Below are 20,534 nucleotides of genomic sequence, written 5' to 3'. Positions count from 1 at the left end.
GCCACCCCCTCGGGGGCCACCGGGCAGAGGATTAGGGTCTGCCCTTTGCAGACCTCCCCATGGAGACGGATTTAACCCTCTGCAAGCAGCAGGCGCCCGGTGGCGGGGCTGTGCTCTCCTGCCCGCAGGCCCTGGGGCACCTGCTGCCCTTGTTTTGGCCGCGTTGCCACCAGCAGCCGGGGCGGCGAGTCCGGCGCCCGTCATGCGGCGTGTTCCCTCCACAGGGCTCATGCCGGGGCTGCGGGGGCCCGGCAAAGCTCCCGGTGCCCGGCACGGGGCGGCCGATCCGCCTGGTCCTTTGCGAGCACCCAGCGCCGCGGTCCGCTCTGCCCTACGCCGGGGGGTGGGATGGGGGTGCTCGAGCCGGAGCTGCTGCGCCCATTGCGCGGAACCGCACCCGCCGGGGTTTTCGCGGGGGGCAGCAGGGTGCAGCCGGACAGGGGAGGGGGCGGCGGGCTCGCGGCAAAGCGCCCTCCCTGCCGGGGCCGGAGCGCGTGGGAGAGAGGAAGGGCCGCGGCCGCCCCGTTTTGGGGCTGTCAGCAGTTTTCGGGGGGGCGGCGAAGCCTGGAGAGGGAAGTGAGCGAGCGCGGCGGAGGAGGTGGGCGCTTTGGGGAGGGTCCCCGGAGCCGGGCTCGGAGCAGCCGTCGGGGCCCCACACGGGGCCGCCGGCACGGTGCTCCCCGGCGTGGGAGCGGCCGCGGGATGAGCGCAGCCTCCTGGCTCGGCTCCCTGGATCCCGGCCCTGGAAATGTCACTGGAAACTCTGAACGGGCCGGCCCCGCTCCAGCGCCGGGGGGGGGGGGGGGGGGGGGCGCGTCCCAGGGGGGCACGGGCACGCTGGGGATGACCGGCCTCCCCGTGGCTCCCGGCACCGTCCGCCCCGTGCAGCCGGGGGCGCGGGGGGGCTCTGCCCGCGGCCGACCATCCCCTGCCCAAGTTTGCTCCCTTCCTCCTCGCTATTTTTTTTTTCCTTCTCTTTTCTTTTCTCTCCTCCCCGCCTGCGTTTCCTTGCTCCCCCTGCAGCTCGCAGCCCGCTCGCCGGCCGGAGGCAGCCGCATCCCGTCCCGTCCCATCCCGTCCCCTCCCATCCCGTCCCGTCCCGTCCCATCCGGGGGCTCGGCCGGCCCCGCTCGCCGGCACCCCGGAAGGTAAGAGCAGGCTGCCGCGGCGGTGCTGGGAGCCGGGGGGGGGGTGAGCGGGGGGCTCTGCCGGCGCCGGGGGGCTGCGGAGCGTCGTGCCGCGTTGGAGAGGGACACGGGGGCCGGAGGTGGGGAGCGGGACCCCGGGGCAAGGCCTGCCCCCGTGCCTCAGTTTCCCCATGGCAGCAGTGAGCGCTGATGGCACATTGCACCCGGGACCGGCCGGGTCCGGCCCAGCTCCCGCGGGGCCCCCGCGTCCCCTGAGGATGCCGCTGCCACCGCCTCTCCCCCCGTCCCGAGCTCCGGCCGGGCGCCAGCCGGCGCCGTCCCGCGTGGGCGCTTTGTCCCTGCGGGAACAAGGGCAGCTCTCAGGGACCGCGGGGGCCGCGTCTCCCTGCATCCCGGAGGATGCTGAGACCCGACGTGCTCGTGACATGCTGCAAAACAACAGCACCTCCCCGCGCCGCCGGGAAGGCGTCCTGCCCCGTTTCAGGCTGCCGGGAAACGCACCAAAGAGCCCAGAGCAGCCGGGAACGGAGCCCGGAGCCGCGGCCGCTGCTCCGGAGCCCGCGGCGCTCGCCGGCAGCCCGAGGCCGTGCGGCGCCCGCCGCCCCGCGCTGGGGCCCGGCCAGGCCCCGTGCCGGTTTCCAGCGGTGACTCATGTGATGAAGCGCTTCGCCGGGGAGCGTTTCCCTCCCCGGCAGGATCGCGCTCTGCTCGGACACGCTGTTCCCGCCGCCTCCCGCCGGACCCGCCGCCTCTCTCTCTCCTCCCTGTTTGCACTGCAGGGCGTGGAAATACTTTCGCGTTTTTTGGCGGCCCGGGGAAGCTCGGCCCCGGCCCCGCTCCCGCCTGGCAGCTCTCCCGGCCGGGGCCGGGGTGGGCGGCGAGCGCGGCCGCGAGGCGCTGCCGGCACCGCGACCTGCCCGGGCGGCGAGGGACCGGCGGGCACGTGCTTTGCCAAGCGCTTCCCGGGCACGCGACATCCTGGGGAGGAGGAGGGGGGGGACATCCCGAAGCCCCCGTGCTCCGCGCCGGAGCCGGCCGCGCCGGGGTTAACGCTGGCGAGGGATCCGCGGGAGGGCTGCGCTCCCGCTGGCGCCGGGCGCCCGGGATCGGCTGCTTCCCGCCCGCCGTCGCCAGGCTTCCCGGGCAAGAACGCGCCTGCCCGCCGGGGCGCCCGTGCCCGGCGCCGCTCCTCCTGCGAGCAAACAGGAAACGCTTCCCAGCGGCAGCGACGGGGCCGGGCCCGGCCGCGGGCTCCCCGGGACCCCCGGCCCCGCGGCCAGCCCGGCTTCAGCCTCTCCTCCTCCGCAGAGCCATGGCCGGCGGCTCCCCGGCCCCCGGCGCCGCCCTGGCACTCAGCTCGGAGGACGTTCCCCGCTTCCCGCTGCGGCCGGGAGAGCTGCTGGCACGCGGCTCCATGCCTCCGGGGTTGTGGGAGCCCCCGCAGCAGCTGGCGGCGCGGGTGAGTGGGGCCGGGGTGCGTGGCAGGATGCTCCGGGGATGCTGCCCGATGCTGCCGGTGCACCGGGCTGCAGCCACCCCGGGAAGGGGGGGGGGGGTGTCCCCGTGCACCCCCCCATACAGCCCTGCATCCCTGTGCCGCAGCTGCCCGTGATCCGCCACCACGGCGCCGACACGCTGAGCTTCGACTTCCACAGCCCCGCGACTCCTTGGAGCGCAGGTACCGGCAAATCCCCCAGGAATTTGTCCACATCCCACTGGCCGGGGAGCAGCTGCTCTGCGGAGCTGGCAGGGGGGGCGGCTCCACGGCAGCCCCCGTCTCCCCCTCGCCCGCAGCGAGCGAGTGGTACCAAACCTGGCCGGCCAAGGAGGCGAAGGCGCCCGGCCCCGCGGCGGTGGCGGCAGGGGGGTGCGCGGGGTCCCCCCCCGGTGCGGCCACCCCGGCCCCCCGGCCGCCCGGCTGGTCGGCCACCTGGAGCAAGGACAGCAAGCGGCGGGAGAAGCGCTGGGTGAAGTACGACGGCATCGGGCCGGTGGACGAGACGGGCATGCCCATCGCCTCGCGCTCGGTGAGTCGGGGGCCGGGGGGCAGTGCGGGGCCGCCGGCGCCCCGCTGAGCCCCCCGCTGTCCCCCCGGCAGAGCGTGGACCGGCCCCGCGACTGGTACCGCAGCATGTTCCAGCAGATCCACCGCAAGCTGCCAGGTGAGCCCAGCCCCGGCAGCTCCGGCGGCTCCGGCGGCTCTGGCAGCTCCGCTCACCCCGTCTCCTCCCCGCAGAGCTGCCGCTGGACTGGGACACCCCGCGCCGCCCCCCAGGTGAGCGACGCGCAGGGATGCCGCGGGCACGGGGACCGGTCCCGCGCGCCGGATCCCCTCGCCGACCGCTTTGCCTCCGTGTCCCCCCCCCAGAGCCGCGGAGAAAAGGGCCGTCGCCCGCCGGGCTGCCCAACGGGCTGGACTGGTGAGCGGGGGCGCGGGGCGCTCGCCGGCCGGGCACGCACTCCGGCTTGGCGCCGCCGGCATCCGAGCCCTCGCCGGGGCTGAGCTGCCCTCGCCTCCCTGCAGGGCCGGCTGGGGCGATGCCGGCGCCGCCGCGCAGCCCCGCAGCATTTTTGACTACGAGCCGGGCAAGTCCTCGGTCCTGGACGGCCGCGGGCAGGTAGGGAGGTTCGTCCCCTCGGGCAGGGCACGAGGCGCCTGCGGAGCAGCCGATTCCCTCCGGCCCCCGCAGCCCTCCGTCCCCGCTCCCTCGCGCCCCGCGCCGTATCGCAGCCCCAGCAGTTCCCCGTGCGTGCATCGCCACGCGGTGACAGCCCCGTCCCTAACGTCCCCTTGCCCCTCGCAGCCCCAGGAGTGCTCCGGCACCGTGCCCCCGGCGCGGGCCCAGCCCATCGAGGTAAGCTCCCCCCGCCAGCCCCGTGCCGCCGAGCCCAGGCACTGATCCGGCGTGCTGGGCTCACTGGGCGCCGGCACGAGCCGCCTGCCGCAGCCGCTGCCGCCCGCGCAGGTGCTGCTGCAGAGGGAGCTGGAGCAGCTCAGCGAGGAGCTCGACAAGGACATGAAGGCCATGGAGACCCGGCAGCACCCCCGCAAGGTACCCGGCTCTGCCCGCCCCGGCGATGCCGCCCGCCCGGCCCTGTCCTGTGTCCCGCATCCCACCCCGGGGCTGAGCAGCCCTGAATGGGCAGCCAGATGTGCAAACAGCTGGGTGTGTGCACAGCTGGGTGTGTGTGCACAGCTGGATGTGACCCTGGCTAGGTATGTGCAAGGCTGGATGTGCTTGTGGCTGGATGTGTGTGTGGCTGGATGCGTGCAAGGCTGGATGTTATCCCGGCTGGATGTGTGCACAGCTGGATATTTGCATGGCTGGATGCGTGCACGGCTGGATGTGACCCTGGCTGGATGTGTGCGTGGTTGGATTTGTGCACGGCGGGATGTGCCCGCGGTGTGCTGCGTGCACAGCTGGACGTGTGCGTGGCAGGATGTGCGTGCTGCCAGCTGTGCGCTCAGCCAGCAGCGTGCACAGCTGGATGCGCATAGCAGGGTGAGCGCGCCAGCGGGCGCGTGCACAGCTGGGTGCGAAGGCACCTGGTGCGAGCGTGGCCCATCCTGCCCCGTCCGCATCCCCACAAACCGGGGAGCTGTGCAAACCTCGGCCCACGGCCCCTCACGGGCATGCACGTGGCCGTGGCCCGGCGTGGTGGCGGCGTGGCCGTGGGACGCTAGGACCCTGCCTCGTCCCGCCGTCCGGCTCTGCCGGCTGGCGGTTATTGGCTCTGCCGCGCCAGGAGCTGGACTCCCTCGCTTCCCGCCGAGGCTCAGCCTCTCGGATGATTAATTTTTCTCTTCCACCCCCTCCCGCTCCTCTCTCGCGCTCGGCAGAGCCCCGCGGCCGCTCCCGCCGCCCGCTCCCCTGCTCCGGCCTCCCCGGCGGCCCGGTGAGTAGAGCCCGGCGGACGGACCCCGCGCCCGCACCGGAGCCGCCGCGGTGCCGGGGGGGGGGATGCCGTGGGATGGGGTTCCCGTGCGGGGGCACCGCGCCAGCCCCGGTGGGCGAGCCCAGGCGTCCTGGCCGCCAGCCCCCGCTGCGGCGGGGCCGGGGGGGCCGGGGGGTGACGGCGGCATCCCGCCCGGCCCCGTGTGCCCCCCTCGCACCCCGTGGGAACCGCTGGCCTCCCCCCCCGCCGCCGCCGGCTCCGCCATGGGTGGGGGCCCAGGCGTCCTGGCGCAGCCCTCCATGGGGGTGGGACCGGGGCTGCTCCAGCGCCAGGCAGTGGGGACGGAGCCGGGTTTCCAGTGTCTTTTCCGGCGTCGCTGCTGCCGCCGGCACAGGGAGCCCCGGCGGCACAGCGATGCCCCGGGCTGCCCCTCGCCCGCCCCCACCCTCCCCTCCCGCTCCGGGGCAGTTCGGCTCCGTAAGTGCCCCCGGCACAAGGGTTATCCATTAGCCAGGCGGCCCTTCCCAGCAGCTCCGGCTGCTCCGCGCTTCCTGCTCCGTGGCAGCAGGCAGCAGGCGCCGGGAGAACAGGCAAACTTTGGACCTGTCCCGCCTGGCCGCCCCCGGGGGCCGAGACCCCGGGGTGCCTGAGCCGGGCCCAGGCGTCCGGGCGCTCCCCGCCCCCCCCCCCCCGCTCCGGCAGGAGCCCCCCCGAGCCGCCGTCGCCCCGCAGGAGCCCGCTGCAGCCCCGCCGGCTGCGGAGCCCCCCCGCCGCCACCACCGCCGCCACCGCCACCGGACGCCCACCCACCCGCCCCGGCGTGGAGCGAGCCCCGGAGCTCGGGGACCCCGCGGAGGCGCAGAGGAGGGAGGAGAAGAAGGTGAGACGGGGCGGCCGCCCCCCGCGAGGGCCAGGGGGGTCGGGGGCTCCGACGCGGCCCCCCCCCCCATCACCGCTGCTCTCCCCCCCCCCAGATGAAAGCGGCTCGCCTCAAGTTTGACTTCCAAGCCGAGTCGCCCAAGTGAGTGATGCTCGCGCTGGCGCAGGGTGGTGGCACCGGGGTCCCGGGGCCGTTGCACGGAGGTGGCAGCGAACGGCGGCGCCGGCGGCCCTCCGACCTCCTTTCGGCCCCGGGTCCGCGGGGGGCGGCGGGGCGCGGGAGCCCGGCCGGCGCTGAGTGCGGCCGCCGCAGGGAGCTGACGCTGCAGAAGGGAGACATCGTCTACATCCACAAGGAGGTGGACAGGAACTGGCTGGAGGGCGAGCACCACGGCCGCGTGGGCATCTTCCCCTCCAACTACGTGGAGGTGAGCGGCGGGTGCCCCCGGGGGCGGCGCCGGGCCGGGGGGGTGCTCCCGGGCTCACCCCCCTCCGCGGGCCACCCTCGCCCCGCAGGTCCTGCCCCCCACCGAGGTGCCCAAGCCCATCAAGGCGCCCACCATCCAGGTGCTGGAGTACGGCGAGGCCCTGGCCCTCTACAACTTCCGCGGAGAGCTGCCCGTGGAGCTCTCCTTCCGCAAGGTACCGCTGCGCCGCCGGCACGGGAGCCGCCGGGATGGGTCCCACCAGCCTCCAGGATGGGTGCTGCTGACCATGGGGATGGGTGCCACCAGCCTCCAGAATGGGTGCTGCTGGCCACCGGGATGGGTGCCACCATCCTCCAGGATGGATGCTGCTGACCATGGGGATGGGTGCCACCAGCCTCCAGAATGGGTGCTGCTGGCCACCGGGATGGGTGCCACCATCCTCCAGGATGGATGCTGCTGGCCGTGGGGATGGGTACCACCATCCTCCAGGATGGATGCTGCTGGCCACCGGGATGGGTGCCACCAGCCTCCGGGACGGTCGCATCCCCGCTCACGCGGGCTCCCCTCCGCCTCCGCAGGGCGAGCGCGTCTGCCTGGTGCGCCGGGTGGACGAGAACTGGTACGAGGGGCGCATCTCCGGCACCAGCCGCCAGGGCATCTTCCCGGCCACCTACGTGCAGGTGCTGAAGGAGCCACGGGTGAAAGCCAGCGCCGAGGAGTTCCCCCCGTCGCCCGCCGCCGCCAGCCCCCGCCCGGGCTCCCCGTCCCTGCCGTCCTCCCCCCGCCGCCTGGCCTTCGCCTCCCCCCCCTCCCCGAAGCTGCCCCGCGCCCGGGCGCAGAGCCCCCCGCCGCCCGCCGCCGCCCGCCCCCAGGCCGCCCCCTCCTACAACGGCTCCGAAATCCAGTGGACCCCGTAAGTAGTCGCCCGCCCCGTCCAGCAAAGGGTTTTGCTGCCCCCCCCCCCCCCATTGCCACCGGGGCCGGGGCGCTCAGGGCAGACGGTGTCGCGCAGGTACCGGGCGCTGTACCAGTACCGGCCCCAAAACGCCGACGAGCTGGAGCTGCTGGAGGGCGACCGGGTGGACGTCATGCAGCAGTGCGACGACGGCTGGTTCGTGGGTGCGTAGCCGCCGGGGGGGACGCCTGGCCCGGCTCCTCGCCCCCCCCCCCCATTTTGCCTTTCTCCCCCCGCAGGTGTGTCCAGGAGGACGCAGAAATTCGGCACTTTCCCCGGCAATTACGTGGCGCCGGTGTGACCCCGCGGCGTGGAGAAGAGGAGCCCAGCGGGCGGCCCGGGGCGAGGGGCTCCCGCCATCCCGCCGCGTCCCACGGCTCGGGGCAGTCAGCCTCCGTCCTGGCCACGTCCCCGCGAGCCCCTCGCCGTCCCCCCTGCGGGATGAAGCCCCTCCAGCTCCCACCTGCCCCTATGGGGCTGCCTCCAACAGGGACAAATCCCCCCCCTTTGCATGGGGCGTCCTCCACCTCGGTGCCTTAATCCGACCTGTCGTCACCTCCGCCAGGTGCCTTATTGCCCGCTGGCCCTGCCGGTCCTTCCCTGCTCCGGACTGGTGCCGGGAGGGCCTGGCCGGTGCCAGGCCCGGCCATGACCGCTGTGACTCGAGACGCCGGTCCGGGGCCGTGCCGCGCGCCCGGCAGCCCTATTCGCTTCTTGCGTGTCATTAAAGCTCAGCCGCAGCCCGAGCCGGCGCCCTGCCTGGTGCTACGTGGGACGGGGTGGGAGCGCGGCTGCTCGGCCAGCTGTGCGCACAGCTGGGTGCCGCCGCCCCACGGCGCGGGCTGCCCTCCACCGCTCCGGATGGGGCCAGGGTGCACGTGCCAGCGGCGCTCAGCTCGGCCCATCCCTGCCCGGCTCCGGCTGCGTCCCGGCGTGCCGGGAGCGGTGCAGCCCGCTGCGCCACCCCCCCCCCAGGTTCCGGCCCTTGGGAAGCGGGGTGGCCACGTGCGTGTCCCTCCGTCGGTGCTTCCAAAAGGCTGCCCGCGGCTGAAGGTGCGCGGCGTGCTGCAAAGGGGCACGGCGCTGCCAGTGCCGCGGTGCCCGTGGGGGAGACGTGGGGCAGGGGCCTGGGGGACACTGCGTGGGGCTGTGACAGTGCATGGGGTTGCAATCCTGCATGGGGCTGCGGGGCTGCATGTGGGGCCGCGATGGCACACAGGGTGGTGATGCTGCATGGGGTCGTGACGCTGCACGTGGGGCTGTGGCAGCACGGAGTGGGGCTATGGTGGTGCGTGGGGAGGCCACGGTGCATGGCGTGGCAACGCTGCGTGGGGTGGCGACGCTGCTTGGGGTCACGGCGCCGTGTGGGTCGGCGATAGCGCGTGGGGCGGCGATGCTGCGTGGGGCTGCGGCGGTGCATGGGGCTGCCCGGCCTCATCCGTGCCCCACAGACAGCACCCACGGGTGTCCCCTGGCCCCTGCGCGTGGGGCTGGGGCGTCCTGGTGCCCGGGGCTGCCCGGTGCCCGTGCCGGCCGTGCGCCCCCTCGGAAGGGGCCCGCAGACGGCGCTGCGGAGCCGCGGCCCGGCCCGGCCCGGCCCCGTCGGGTTCCGCCGGCCCCTTCCGAGGGGGCGGCGCCGCCGCCGGGGCCGCGCTCGGCTCCGCCGCCCCACGGGGCCGCCCGGCTCCGCCGCCCGCCGGTGAGTGCGCCCGCCGCTGCCCCGGACGCCTGGGTCCCCCGCGGGGGGCGGGGGGGGGGGGAGCTGCCGGACGCCTGGGCCCCCGGACGGAGGGAGGGCGGCTGCGGGGGGGGGGGGGGGGGGCTCGCTTGCTCCGGGATGCTGTCGGGGGGATGCTTGTCCCGGGGGGCTGCCGGACGCCTGGGCCCCCGGGCGGAGGGAGGGCGGCTGCGGGGGGTCGAGCCCCCCCCTCGGGGCTGCCCGGCCGGACAGGCTGCGGCCACCGGGGCGGAGAGGCCGTGGGGCACCGCTTGCTGGGGGCCGCCGGCGTCGGGGGGGGGGGGAGTCGCGGGGAGCCAGGCCGCAGGTGCGCCTCCGTCCCCGGCGTCCCCTCCGCCACCTGGCACCGCCTGGCACCTTGCCGTCACGCCTGCCCCGGGCGCCGAGAGCGGCCACAAAAGCGTCGCTGTGCCGCGGGGCTGGGCGCGGGGCACGGCGGCGGCCCGACGTGGGGCACACGGCGGCACCAGGCGGGTGACGGTGCCCCGGGTCCGGGCGGCGCTGGGCCCCTGGGGGGCAAAGCTGCCGGCGCAGGGATGCTGCGCCGGGCACCGGTGCGCGGGGAGGGGGCTCGGGGTTTCCTCCTGGCGCTGCGAAGCCCAGCCCAGGAAATTCTTCCGGGCAGGCTCTCAAGCCCCGCTTTGTGCGCCTGGGATTTTTAACATGCCTTCCCCGGCGGTTTCAGACCGGTGCCCAGCTCCGGCGCTGGGCGGTGGCCCCGTGGCTGCGCCGGGCTGTGGGACGCGGCGGCAGCAGGCGCTGGACGGGTTCGGCCCGGGAGCGGGGTCCGGAAGGAGCTCCTGGACCTGATGTTTCAGGGGCTCCCCGTGCCCACGGCAGCGGCGTCCCATCCAGAGCCGAGGGCTGCGTTGCTTCCTAGGGGAGGGCTCCTCCGCCGTGCCACCCCTGGGATCTCAGCCGGGGCTGGCGGACGGCTTTAGCATCCTTCCCGGCGTCTGCCGAACCGCGGGGCGAGGGATCGAGAGCGGCGGCACTCGCGGATCTCCGCGTCTGGTAAGAAGCAGGAGCCGTTGGGGCCGGGCTGCCGTCGGAGCCGCGCTGAGCTGCGTCCTCCGCTCCGAGCGCCGCCGGCGAGGCCCGGGTGTGCCGCGTCGCAGGAGCCGGCCTCGCCGCCAATGCACCGATTTCCTGCATTGCAAAAGGGCCCCGGGGCGCGCGGAGGGGGCGGCCGTGCAGCGGCGCGACCTCGCCTTCCCGCGGTCGCACCGGTTGCCCCAGCAGGAGACGGGTACGGGCTCCTCGGGCCGGGGCCGAGGGCGCCCTGAGCGCGGGAGCCGCTTCGCCGCCGCCGGCCGCGGGCAGGGGAGGAAGCCGCCGGGCATCGGGGCTGCGAGAGGAAGCGGCGGTGGTTCCCGGCACCCTGCGACGGCGCAAAGATGCGGCTCCCCTCCCCGGAAGGAAGGCGCTGCCGGCCGCCCGCCTCGCTCGACCTTGCCGCAGGGCCGCCGCCGCGCCGGGGACCTCGCCGGCGCAGGGCCGGGGGGCGGCGGGTGCCGCGGGGTTTCCCGCCGGGTGGTTTTCCCGGCCCGGCCTCGTGGAGGGAGGAAGAGGAGGGAGGGTTTGGGCTCTGCCCTGTCCCCGCGGTTGAGCTTTTCCTGCCCTCGCAGAGCCGCCCGCTGCCATGTCGGTGACGGTGACCCTAGCCGGCCCGGCGCCCTGGGGCTTCCGCATCACCGGAGGACGGGACTTCAGGAAGCCCATCGCCGTGTCCCAGGTAAGGAGCCCCGCTGCGTGCCGGGGCCGCTGGCTGCGCCTGGCCGTGCCCGCTGCAGCCCTGCCTCGCGCCCCGGTGCCGCCGGGGCTGGGGGGGCCGCCGGCAGCCGCCTCCTCGCCGGTGGGCACCATGCCAGGCTGCCCGGCGGGCTGAGCCAGGGAGCGGATCCTGTTTACTGTCCTTGAGGACTCCTGCGCCGTGGGAACGGGCTCGGGGCCCTGCGGCCGACGGAGGCGCCGGGGCCTCGTGCCGCCCCAGGGCTGGGCAGGGCTCTGGGCTGCCGGCGGAGGAGTTTCCCGTGGCCTTGGTCCCCCTCTCCGGCGCTGTTTGGGCAGCACCCCGGCGGGTCGGAGCCGGGGGGATTCGCTGCACCGGCACCCGGTGCCCTCCAGCTCTGGGGTAATGCCAGGGTGTCCCCTTCTCTCCGGAGGTGGCGGAGCGCGGGAAGGCGGCCGCGGGCGGCCTCCGGCCCGGGGACGTCATCGTCTCCATCAACGGCGAGAGCGCGGCCGAGATGCTCAACGTGGAGGCGCAGAACAAGATCAAGCAGAGCCGCGGGCAGCTGCGGCTGCAGGTGGAGAGGTGGGCGCCGTGCCGGCCCGCACGCCTGGGTCCTCGCCTCGGGGAGCGGCGTCCCCGCGCCGTGCCTCGGTTTCCCAGCCGGGCTGCCGGGGTGGGCCGAGCGCGGCGACGCGGCCCTGCGCTCCCCGGCCACGTGTGCCGGGTTGTTTTTCCCCTCCGGCTGCCCTTGGGGCCGCGCCACCCCCCCACCCCCCCCGGGAGCCTTTCCCGGCTCTGTAATTAGAGCGTCACGCGGCAACGAGGCCGGTGGCCCTGGCAGCCGTTACCTGGCCGCCAGGTCCGACCGGTTGCAGCGGGAGATGTCGGCAGGCGGCAGCTCCTGGCGGGTCCCGTCCTGGCTGCACCCTGGGGACGGGGCTCCGGGTGCCCCCCTGCCCCTCGGCTCCGGGTTGGAGGCGCTGAGGGTGCAGTGCCGGCAAGGGGGGACGAGTCTTCCCGGGCTCCGGCGGGCTCTCGGCGCCGCGCTGAGTCAGGACGTGCCTCGGAGGCTTTCAGGAAACTCCCGGCAATGCCTCTCGCCTCCTCCCCGGCATCTCCGGCCTCCGCGCCCTCGGACGGGCAGCGGGTCTGCGGGGCGCGATGCTGCAGCCGGGACCCCGGCGCCGTGCCCCGAGCGCCCCGGCGGTGCAGGGGTTAAGCCCCGTCGCGGCACGTTCCCGCGGAGCGGCTAGACCCCGGCACCCTCCCTCCCTTCCCCGCTCCCTTCCACTTAATGAATCCCAGCTCCCGGTGACATCAAAGCCCCAGCTGGCTTTCAGCGGGACGCAAACCGGCCCCGCGTCCTCGCTGCCAGCCCAGGGCCGGGCCACGTGCCGAGCATCCGGGGCTGGCGGGCGGCTTGCGATGCTGTGGGGCCGCGGGAGCCCCTCACTCCCGTCCTGCCCCCCAGGTCCCCGGCGCCGTCTCCCGGCCACACCAACGGGGAGAGCTGTCCGGAGAGGCTGGCTGCCCGCTTCCAGGTGAGCCCGGGCACGGATGCTCCCGGCCCCCCGCCCACCTCGGTCCCGGAGCCAGGATGCCGACGGCGTCTCCCTTTCCCTCCGCAGGAGGCGGTGAGGACGCGGGAGGAGAGCCGGGGCTGCCTGAGATCCTCCTATTCCAGCCCGGCCTCCCTCAGCCCGCGGCCCGGCAGCCCCGGCAGCCCCGGCTCCCCCGGCCCCGGAGCCGCCGACGGCCGGGGGGAGCCGGGTGCTGGCGGCCGCAGGTAAGGCGGGAGGCGGCAGCGCACGGGCGCCGTGGGGCCGGCGGGGTCTCCGCTGACGGCTCCGTGCTCTCTCCCCCCAGCTCCCCGCCCGGCGCTCCCGAGGATCTCTCCCCTCTCGGCCTCCCCCAGGTGAGCGGCAGGGCCGGGGGCTCGGGCCGGCGTTGGGGGCGGCGGGCGCATCCGTGCACCGCGCCGAGCACCCCGAAGCGCCCGCACGCTGCGCTGTGCAGCTCTGCCGCTGCGCTGGCGTCGCCGAAGCTCCGCAGCCCGCGGGCGCCGGCGCGCCCGGAGAGCGACGTTTCGCTGCCTCCTTCCCGGCACCTCTTGGCAACGGCTCCGGGCTGGGGAGGCCAAACCAGTTTGGGGAGGCCGGGCCTCGCTCCCTGGGTGTTGGCGGGGCAGGCTCCAGCGCCCGCGGCCCCCTCGCACCCCCCGGCATCCAGCCCGGGGCGGCGGGATGCAGCCAGGCTCCCCCGGTGCCCGGACCGGTCCCCGGGTGCCCGCGGGCCGCCGCGGCCCTCCCCGCCGCGGTTTCGGGAGGTGCTGGCTGCTCTCCCTTGCGGGGCAGCCGCCGGCTCCGGGGCCTCTCCCACTTCTCCTCCCTCTTCTCGCTTTTCCCGGGGCCGGGGATGTTTTTCAAGCCCAAATTGGGAAGCGCGGTGGCCCCGAGCGCGGCCCGTTCCAGCTGCGTTTGGCCCCGGCCCCGGCCGACCCTTGGCTTCCGCAGCCCGGCTGCCGCCTCGCTCCTCCCCAGCGCGTTATTTGCTTTGGTGTCGGCCCCGCGCGTCCCTCCCTGCCTCGGAGCCGGGGGCTGCGGGGCCCCGCGGTGGCGGGGCAGATGCCGTCTCCCCCCGCTCCTGAGGCTCCCGGGCCGAAACGCCCCTGCTGCAAGCAGCAGAGAGGGGGAAAAAATGCCCTTGAGCTGCGCTTCTCATTGCACCCCGGGCCGGAGCTGGCACTGGACTCCGCTGTGCTGTCGCCGCCTAATTTTAGCTTGTCCTGCGCCTGCTGGCGGTGCCGCGGGTGCCCTCTCCGCTGGGTGCCCAGCGCCCCGTCTGCGGGAGCGGGGTCAGCTGCACCCCGATGTGTGCGTGGGCTCCCCGTCCCCGCGCTCGGCTCCTGCTGGGGTTTCCATCCGCCTCCTGGCTGCTGCCGGGAACATCGGCTTCCACTTATTTGGGGTTTTGCCTTTCCTGCCTCGCCGGGGCTGCTAAGCAGGAGCAGATGCCGCGGGAGGGAAGGGCGCAGGCGTAGGGTTACCGGCACGGGGGGAGCCGGGGGATGCGATCCCCAGCCTGGCTGCCCCAGCCACGCGGCCAGCATGGCCCCGGGGAGCAGCGCGGAGCATCTTCCGTCCATCCCGGGGAGCAGTGCGGAGCATCCTCCGTCCATCCTGGGGAGCAGCACGGAGCATCCCCGCTCTGGGGATCAGCTCCCAGCCCCGTCCCCATGCCAGGCCCCGGGGTGCCTTGTCCCGGTCGCGGCCCCCAGGCCAGTCCCGGGGTCCCTCGGGGCGCCCAGGCGGAGAGGGACGGTCCGTAGGCGCCCTCTCGTGCGCTCTGCCCGCGATGCAGCGGGAAGGGCCGCGCTCGGCCCCGGCTGCGGACACACAGCGGACACCCGGCGCGGGGCTCCTGCGGACCATCTTTCCCCCCCCGCCCCAGCAGGAGCGAAGCAGCCGGGGCCGCCGGAGCAGCTCCCCGGGGCCGGTCCTGCTTCCTTCCAACCGCCCGCCGTCGCCGGGGGTCTGGACCCCCCCCAGCCACTGGGCGATGCCCGGCCGGGCTTCGCCTTCCCGGGACCACCGCAACAGGTAGGGAGGCACCTCGGGACGCGCCGGCCCCGTGCAAGGAGTTGCAAGGAGTTAAGCGCCCTGCGGGGCAGGTAGGCGCGTGGGAGGGCCGGGCAGGCCGGGGCGGCGCGCGGGGCGGCGCGCGCGGGGTGCTCGGCGCGGGGTGCTCTGCCCGGGCTGCCGTCCCGCAGCCTGGGCGCGGAGCCGGCCATGCGGCGCTTCGAGGAGGACTCGGAGGTGTACAAGATGCTGCAGGAGAACCGGGAGCTGCGGGCCGCCCCCAGGCAGTCCAACACCTTCCGCCTGCTGCAGGAGGCCCTGGAGGACGGCGGCGCAGGTGAGGGGGGGCGCGGCGGGGGGCTGCGGCGGCGGCGGCGGCGGCGGCAGCCCTGACGGCCGCCCCGTCTCCCGGCAGACGGCCCCGCCGCCCCCTTCCCCAGCCGCCTCTCGCCCGGCGCCCGCCAGCCCCCCGCCGGCGCCGCGGCCGGGCTGCAGAAGCTGCACGCCTGCGAGAAGTGCGGCGGCACCATCGCGTGAGTGGGGCTCCCCGAGCCGGGGAAAGGGTGGGGGGGGTGTGCGGGGGGTCGGGGGCGCCCCCCGCTCACGGCATCCCCACGCTGTGTCCCCCCCCCCACACCCCCCCCTCCTTCCAGCACGCAGGCGGTGAGGATCCAGGACGGCCGCTACCGGCACCCGTCCTGCTACGCCTGCTCCGACTGCGGCCTCAACCTGAAGATGCGGGGCCACTTCTGGGCGGGCGACGAGCTCTACTGCGAGAAGCACGCCCGCCTGCGCTACCGCGGCCCCCCGGCGGGGCCCGCCGCCCCCCGCGCCCCCCCGTCCTGAGCGGCGCCGGGGGCACAGACCCCCCCCACCCCGGCTGCGGGGCTCGCGAACGGCTCGCTTGGGGGCTCGGACGCGGCGCCTCGCCTTCGGGCGCTCCGAGGCGGCCGGCGTCACGAGCTGCGTCGGTTCTCAGCCTTCCTTGCGGTCACTGCCAGGAGCTGCATACACCCGGGGGGTGAGGGGGGGGGGGGCACAGGGATGCTTGAGCACTTAGGTACCGGAGAGGGGGGCTGGCACCGCTTAGTACACTGACTTCGAGGGGCTTCCCCGAGGTATTAAACCAGATCTCTATATAAATATAATATATATTTGCTCCAGGGCCGTGCGTGGTCTGTAAGCGAGGCGGAGGGGGGGGGAAGCAGCGCCGCCCGGCCTTGCCCTGCTGCGGGGAAGGTCAGGGCTCCCACGGCCCCCCCGGGCGATGCTGGGAGGCGTCGCGCTTTGTGGCGGGCTGTTAGCGGGGGCCTTTGTCCCGCGGAGGCCCAGGTGGGCTCCTCATCGCCGCTCGCCGCCCCCCGTGCCGGGTGCAGGCAGCCGGGGGCTTTGCTCCTATCTGCCCCTCCTTCGCCTGCGAAGCCGGGAAGGACCCCCGAGCCGGGCTCGCTCCCCCCCCCCCCCGGGGACGCGGCTGCGCTGGGCTCAGCCAAGCACTCACCTTTTCGGCGTCTAATTACCGCTGCCCACCCTGGGAGCGATTAGCCGGGGGTCATTTGCGGTCTCCCCGTGCCCCCCCCCCCCCGGCGGGGATGTGCAGCCCTGCATGTGCATGCACGAGCAGGTGACCCTGGCGCCCCGGGGCAGGATGCCCCCAAACTGGGGTGCGTGGGGTGTCCGTGCCTCCGGCTGCCCCTGCGGCAGCTCCCGCGGGGCGTTCCCAGGTGTCCGGCCTTGCTGTCCCTGTCCCAGCTTGCCCCTCGCCCCGGTCCCTGCTCCTCCGCCCGGCCGTGCCGTGCTGCCTCCTCCCCGCGCCGGTCCCAGGCCTGCAGTGCTTCGCGCTGTTGCAACACGGCGGCTTTAATTAAGCTTCCCGAGACTCCCGCGGCAGGGCAGACGCGCAAGACGTCCCTGCTCGTCTTTCCCGTCCTCGCCCGGCGGCTGAGCCAGCCAGGCAGCGTTAGCAGGGCCTTTGCATGCAAGGGGGAAATAAAAGCCCAACAAAACGCTTCTGCCTTGGCTCCGAAGGAAACGCTGGACCGGCAGAGAGTCCAGGAGCGGAGCGGGGTGCTGCCGGCCCCGGGGTGCTGCCGTCACCCCCAGCCCCACGGGGCAGCGGGGCTCCAGGGGGACGGCTTCCCCGCGGGGGCTGCGAGCGGCCCCGGGACCCCAACCCTCCTCCCGCCGCCTCGGGGGACCGGAGGGCGTGAGTCTGCCCTGGATGTGCCGGCGGCCTGGAGCAGGGACCTGCCCCGCAGCCCCCTGCCTTTGAAGACACCTGGAGGCACCTGGCCAGGGGGCAGGGGAAAAGGGGTTCCTCACTGGTGCAATGAGCTGTGCCTGGCCTCAGGGTGCTGCGAGGGCAGCGGGGGCTGTGTCCCTGGAAAAAAGGGGTTCCTCACTGGTGCAATGAGCTGTGCCCGGCCTCAGGCGCTGCAAGGGCCGTGTCCCCGGTCGGAGCGGCCCCGAGCGTGCCAGGGGCCGGCGGAGCCCTCCCGGGTAACCCCCGCCGCGGCCGCCGGGGCCGGGCTGCCCGGGAGGGGGCTGCCCCCGCCCCGCCCCGGGGCCGTGCCGGCCCGCCGCCCTCCCCATAAAGCGGCGGAGCGGCGCCGGGTCCGGCTCCGGCTGCGGCCGCGCTGCCCGCTGCTCCCTGCCCGGCTCCCGGCGCTGCCTGCCCGGGGATGCTGCGCCGCCGCGGAGCCTTCAGCGTGGAGCTGCTCCGCGGCCGCGGTGAGTCGGGGGTGCCCGGGCCGGGGGGGGGGGGGGGGAGAGGTGGCATCCCCGGGGGTCCCTGCGTGATGGACGGGGTCCCCAGGGTGCCGGCGCTCAAAGCGGGGTTTGCCTTCGTGCACGCGTGCCTGGGGCTGGTGGGTCGGTGCCCGCACGGGGGTCAAGCCCCCCTGGTCCCCCTGCAGCGCAAGAGGGGCCGGGAGCAGGGGGTGGCAGCACGGGGACCCTGTCCCGTCCCTGCGTGCGACCCCTGCTCGGCTGTGCCGGGGGCTCACGCTCCCCCGAGGGGGCGGTCGGTGCAGGGAGACCCCTGCATCACCCCTCTGCCCCGGTGAGGATCCAAACCCCTCAGCAGCACGACTGGAGCTGCAGCACATGGCGTGGGAACGGCCAGGAGGAACGCTGCCGGGGCTGGGGAGAAAGGAGCCCTCGAGCGCGGGGCTGTCGCGGGCAGCGGCGCTGAGCACTGGGGAAATCGGCGCTGGGAGAAAGGCTGGTCAGAGCTGCCTGTGTCCGCGGTGCCCCGTCTCCCAGCCAGCGCCGGGGGCGGAGGTGGCCGCCCCGCGGGATTGCTGGGATTCATGCGGCTGCGCGAGGCCCTTTGGGGGCTGCTGAATTGCCGGATTGTCCGAATCGACGGCCAGCCGCGAGCCCCACCGCCGTCCCCCCGTTGCCCCACTGCCGACGGAGCTGGCTGCCGGCTGCGGGATTCACCCGGCACCCTGGCACCGGAGAGTCTGTCTGCAGCCCTCGGGTGCCCAAATAAGCATCCCGCCTTCCCGTCTGCGGATGGGAAGGGAGCCCTTAACCACCGGCCCAGCCAGTATGGTCTATCCTTAAATCCTGAAAAGAACCAGTTGGGAACCAGTCCTGTAATGAGACGCCTCTGGATCCAGGGCCCGTCTCCGGCTGGGGCGGCTATAAAAGGGAGCGCTGGGACGCGCGCCCGGCAGTCGGATTCGGCTTTCAGCGATGTGGGGTGGCTCCCGCGCCGTCTGGAAGAGGAGGGCAGCGTTCGGCCGCTGTGAGTGACGCGGCGTGGGTCCCGTCCCGCCTGCCGGGGCCGTGCTGGGGGGCTGGCAGGGTGCACGTGTCTGGCCGCAGGGACCGAGCTCCCCCGCACAGGGTCTTGGGAGACGCGGGATTCGGGGCTGCGCTGGTGTCCCGGATCGCAGGGCAACGGCAGGTGCCTCTGTGCAGGGCTGGCCGCGGCCCCTGCGAATCCGAGATGAACGCCGGGGCCGGGCGAGAGCGGGGAGCGCCGGGACATCCCGGAGGCGCGTGGCCCCAGGTGCCCGGCGCTGCAGCCCGCTTGAGGCCAGCGCTGACCTGGGAGCGGGGCGATGTGGCGAGAGCAGCAGTTTTGGCAGCCCCCGGCCAGGCCAGCGCTGAGGAACGCGGTCCGGTGCCAGGAACCCTGAGCTGCTCCCCGGGCACCTCGGGAAGACGGAGGCTCCGGGCCGGGCCTGGGGACACCTTCCTGGGGAGCCGTGGCAGCGCGCTGCGGTCGTGCCCACGTCCCCGGCGCTGGGGAGAGGCTGGGGGGCCCCTCCGGAGGGGTCTCCTGGGGCGGGGGGGGACTGCACAACCTGCAAGGGGATGCTGGGGAGCTGTGCTGCAGAGGAGGGGCCGGGACAGCCTGGAGGGGATCCGCGTCCCGGCATCGCCTCGCGAAAGGGCTGGGAGCACGGAGGGGCCAGCCCGCGCCTGGAGGCAGTGAGCACCCTGCCCCGCATTCCCGGAGCGCGCCGGGGAGGCGGGAGCGGGTCCCCGCCGGGAGGGAGGGAGGGAGGCACCGCGCCGGGCCTCGTCCCATCCGACCCCATCCGACGGGGCCTCCCTCGCCCTGCAGATGGTTCCTGGGAGACGGTGGAGAGCTGCGTGGTGCGGACGTCCGCCAGCGTCTACCGCAGGCTGCAGGAGAGCCCCGCGGCGCGCCCGGCCCCGATGAGCGGCGAGGCGCCGGTGGCGTGGGGGCTGCCACCAGAGCCCGGCTCCCCCGGCAGCCCCCCGCCGCGGCTCGGCTCCTTCCCGGCGAGCGGGCGGCTCCTCAAGTCGGAGTCGGAGGACTCCGGGGTGGAGATGGCCAGCAACGAGAACTCGCCCCGCACCCCGCTGGGCTCCGAGAGCGGCTTCTCCCTCGACGGCTTCCAGCCGGCCCACGGTGACCCGGAGAAGAGCCGCCTCGGCGAGGAGCCGGCGCCCCGGGAGCGGCCCCCCCGCGGCCTCTCGGCCAGCAAGAAGCTGGCCCAGGCGGCGCAGCGCTCGCGGAGGCAGCGGGCGCCCGGGCGCTCCCCGCGGCAGCTCGGCCGTCGCAGCGCCAGCGCGGCCGACCTGGAGGCGCTGGCTCGGCGCGGCCGGCGGGGGGCAGAGCCCCGGGGGGGCCCCAGCGCGTCCCAGGAGCCGAGCGTGGAGCCCCTCGAGGGTGACGTGAGTGCGGGAGCGGGCTCCCATGGGCCCCGAGGAGGCTGGGGCTGGAGGGGACCTTTTCCTCTCGGGGTGGCTGGACGCAGCCGGGCAGAGCGGCTGCAATGCGCGGCTGCTCCGTAACGGCGGGGAGCGCGGCGGTGTCACCGCTCCGTGGCTCGCCGGGCTTCTCCCGGTGACAGCGGCGCTGCCGCCGGCCCCGGTGCGGGCTGCCGGCTGGGCTGGATGTGCAGCTGTGCCCCTCGCCCGCAGGGCCAGCCCGCGCCGGGCCAGGGGCTGCGCTACCTCGAGCACGTCTGCCAGATGCTGGAGAGGATCGCCCGGCTGCAGCAGGCCAACCGGCAGCTCCAGCTGCAGCAGCAGGCGGCGGAGAGCCGGCACCAGGGGCCCGCAGCGGCGGCAGCCAGCGCCCCGGCCACGGTGAGGGCCGCGGGGGCAGCGGCGGGGGGTGGCGGGGGGCAGCGGCTCACGCCAAGTGTCTCCTCGCCCCCAGCCCGCCCGGGAGGAGCCGCGGAGGAGCGACCGCTTCCGGGCCCGCTCGTCCTCGGACAGCCAGGCCCTGGCGGAGCCGCGGTGGAGCCCAGGTGGGTGACGAGGGCCGGGTGGGATGCGGGACACCCCCCCCCCCCCCCAAATCTTGTCTGAGGCTCAGGGCCGCCACTCTCTGCCCGCAGCACCCTGCCGCAGAGCCCCGGGGCACGCGGCCAGCTCGCCCAGCCTGCTGGAGCCGCCGCCGCCGCCGCCACCTGGGGAGGCCGAGATGGAGGCCGAGGCCGAAGCGGGGGCCGGGCGGCGGCGCTGGGGCCGCGTCAAGGCGCTGCTGACGCGCGTCGCCCGCCGCTCGCTGCGGGGCCGGGCCGCGCCGCCCCGCTAGGGCCGTGTGGGGCCGCGCCGTCCTGCCCTCTCCCCCCCCCCCCGAGGAGAATAAAGCGGCGTCGTGCAGCGCCTGGCGCGCGCGACACTGTTTCTCTGCGTGTGTCTTGTGTCGCGCGTGACGTCATTGCCGCCGCGCTGGCGTC

The 20,534-nt window shown here is 75.3% G+C and overlaps 3 protein-coding genes across 9 annotated transcripts; all 3 read left to right on the top strand.

Annotated features, from left to right (window-relative positions):
- Window positions 1–838: 838 nt before the first annotated feature.
- Window positions 839–8,053, top strand: SORBS3 (sorbin and SH3 domain containing 3). The gene is given in 18 exon segments (XM_067312462.1): window positions 839–1,148; window positions 2,457–2,607; window positions 2,751–2,826; window positions 2,943–3,175; window positions 3,247–3,310; window positions 3,429–3,505; window positions 3,507–3,568; window positions 3,673–3,766; window positions 3,953–4,003; window positions 4,115–4,201; window positions 4,990–5,045; window positions 5,778–5,925; window positions 6,020–6,066; window positions 6,238–6,352; window positions 6,441–6,566; window positions 6,931–7,265; window positions 7,365–7,471; window positions 7,547–8,053. Coding segments are annotated over 18 exon segments (2,196 nt in total). The 5' UTR covers window positions 839–843; the 3' UTR covers window positions 7,609–8,053.
- An 895-nt stretch (window positions 8,054–8,948) lies between these two features.
- On the top strand, window positions 8,949–15,517 carry PDLIM2 (PDZ and LIM domain 2). Of its 5 annotated transcripts, none has more exons than XM_067312313.1 (11): window positions 8,949–9,006; window positions 9,926–10,059; window positions 10,674–10,780; window positions 11,211–11,362; window positions 12,252–12,321; window positions 12,409–12,566; window positions 12,647–12,695; window positions 14,231–14,379; window positions 14,550–14,695; window positions 14,774–14,891; window positions 15,012–15,517. In XM_067312313.1, the coding sequence occupies exons 3-11, from the start codon at window positions 10,688–10,690 to the stop codon at window positions 15,202–15,204; spliced, it is 1,128 nt and encodes a 375-aa protein (XP_067168414.1). In that variant the 5' UTR covers window positions 8,949–9,006; window positions 9,926–10,059; window positions 10,674–10,687; the 3' UTR covers window positions 15,205–15,517. The 5 variants fall into 5 exon arrangements, with proteins under 5 accessions (XP_067168414.1, XP_067168413.1, XP_067168412.1 ...); XM_067312312.1 differs by having other exon boundaries at window positions 8,954–9,006; window positions 9,886–10,059; XM_067312311.1 differs by having other exon boundaries at window positions 8,954–9,006; window positions 9,864–10,059.
- Window positions 15,518–16,970: 1,453 nt separating this feature from the next.
- C29H8orf58 (chromosome 29 C8orf58 homolog) lies at window positions 16,971–20,408 on the top strand. Of its 3 annotated transcripts, none has more exons than XM_067312382.1 (6): window positions 17,005–17,088; window positions 17,985–18,112; window positions 18,941–19,518; window positions 19,768–19,935; window positions 20,009–20,099; window positions 20,190–20,408. In XM_067312382.1, the coding sequence occupies exons 2-6, from the start codon at window positions 18,061–18,063 to the stop codon at window positions 20,387–20,389; spliced, it is 1,089 nt and encodes a 362-aa protein (XP_067168483.1). In that variant the 5' UTR covers window positions 17,005–17,088; window positions 17,985–18,060; the 3' UTR covers window positions 20,390–20,408. The 3 variants fall into 3 exon arrangements, with proteins under 3 accessions (XP_067168485.1, XP_067168483.1, XP_067168484.1); XM_067312383.1 differs by having other exon boundaries at window positions 17,017–17,088; window positions 17,940–18,112; XM_067312384.1 differs by lacking the exon at window positions 17,985–18,112 and having other exon boundaries at window positions 16,971–17,088.
- The last annotated feature ends 126 nt before the right edge of the window (window positions 20,409–20,534 follow it).

The sequence above is a fragment of the Apteryx mantelli genome, chromosome 29 (genome assembly GCF_036417845.1).
Source record: "Apteryx mantelli isolate bAptMan1 chromosome 29, bAptMan1.hap1, whole genome shotgun sequence".
In the NCBI taxonomy this organism is placed as follows: domain Eukaryota; kingdom Metazoa; phylum Chordata; class Aves; order Apterygiformes; family Apterygidae; genus Apteryx; species Apteryx mantelli.
Note: the sequence above shows the minus strand (reverse complement) of the source record. Positions and strands in the feature narration are given on the sequence as shown.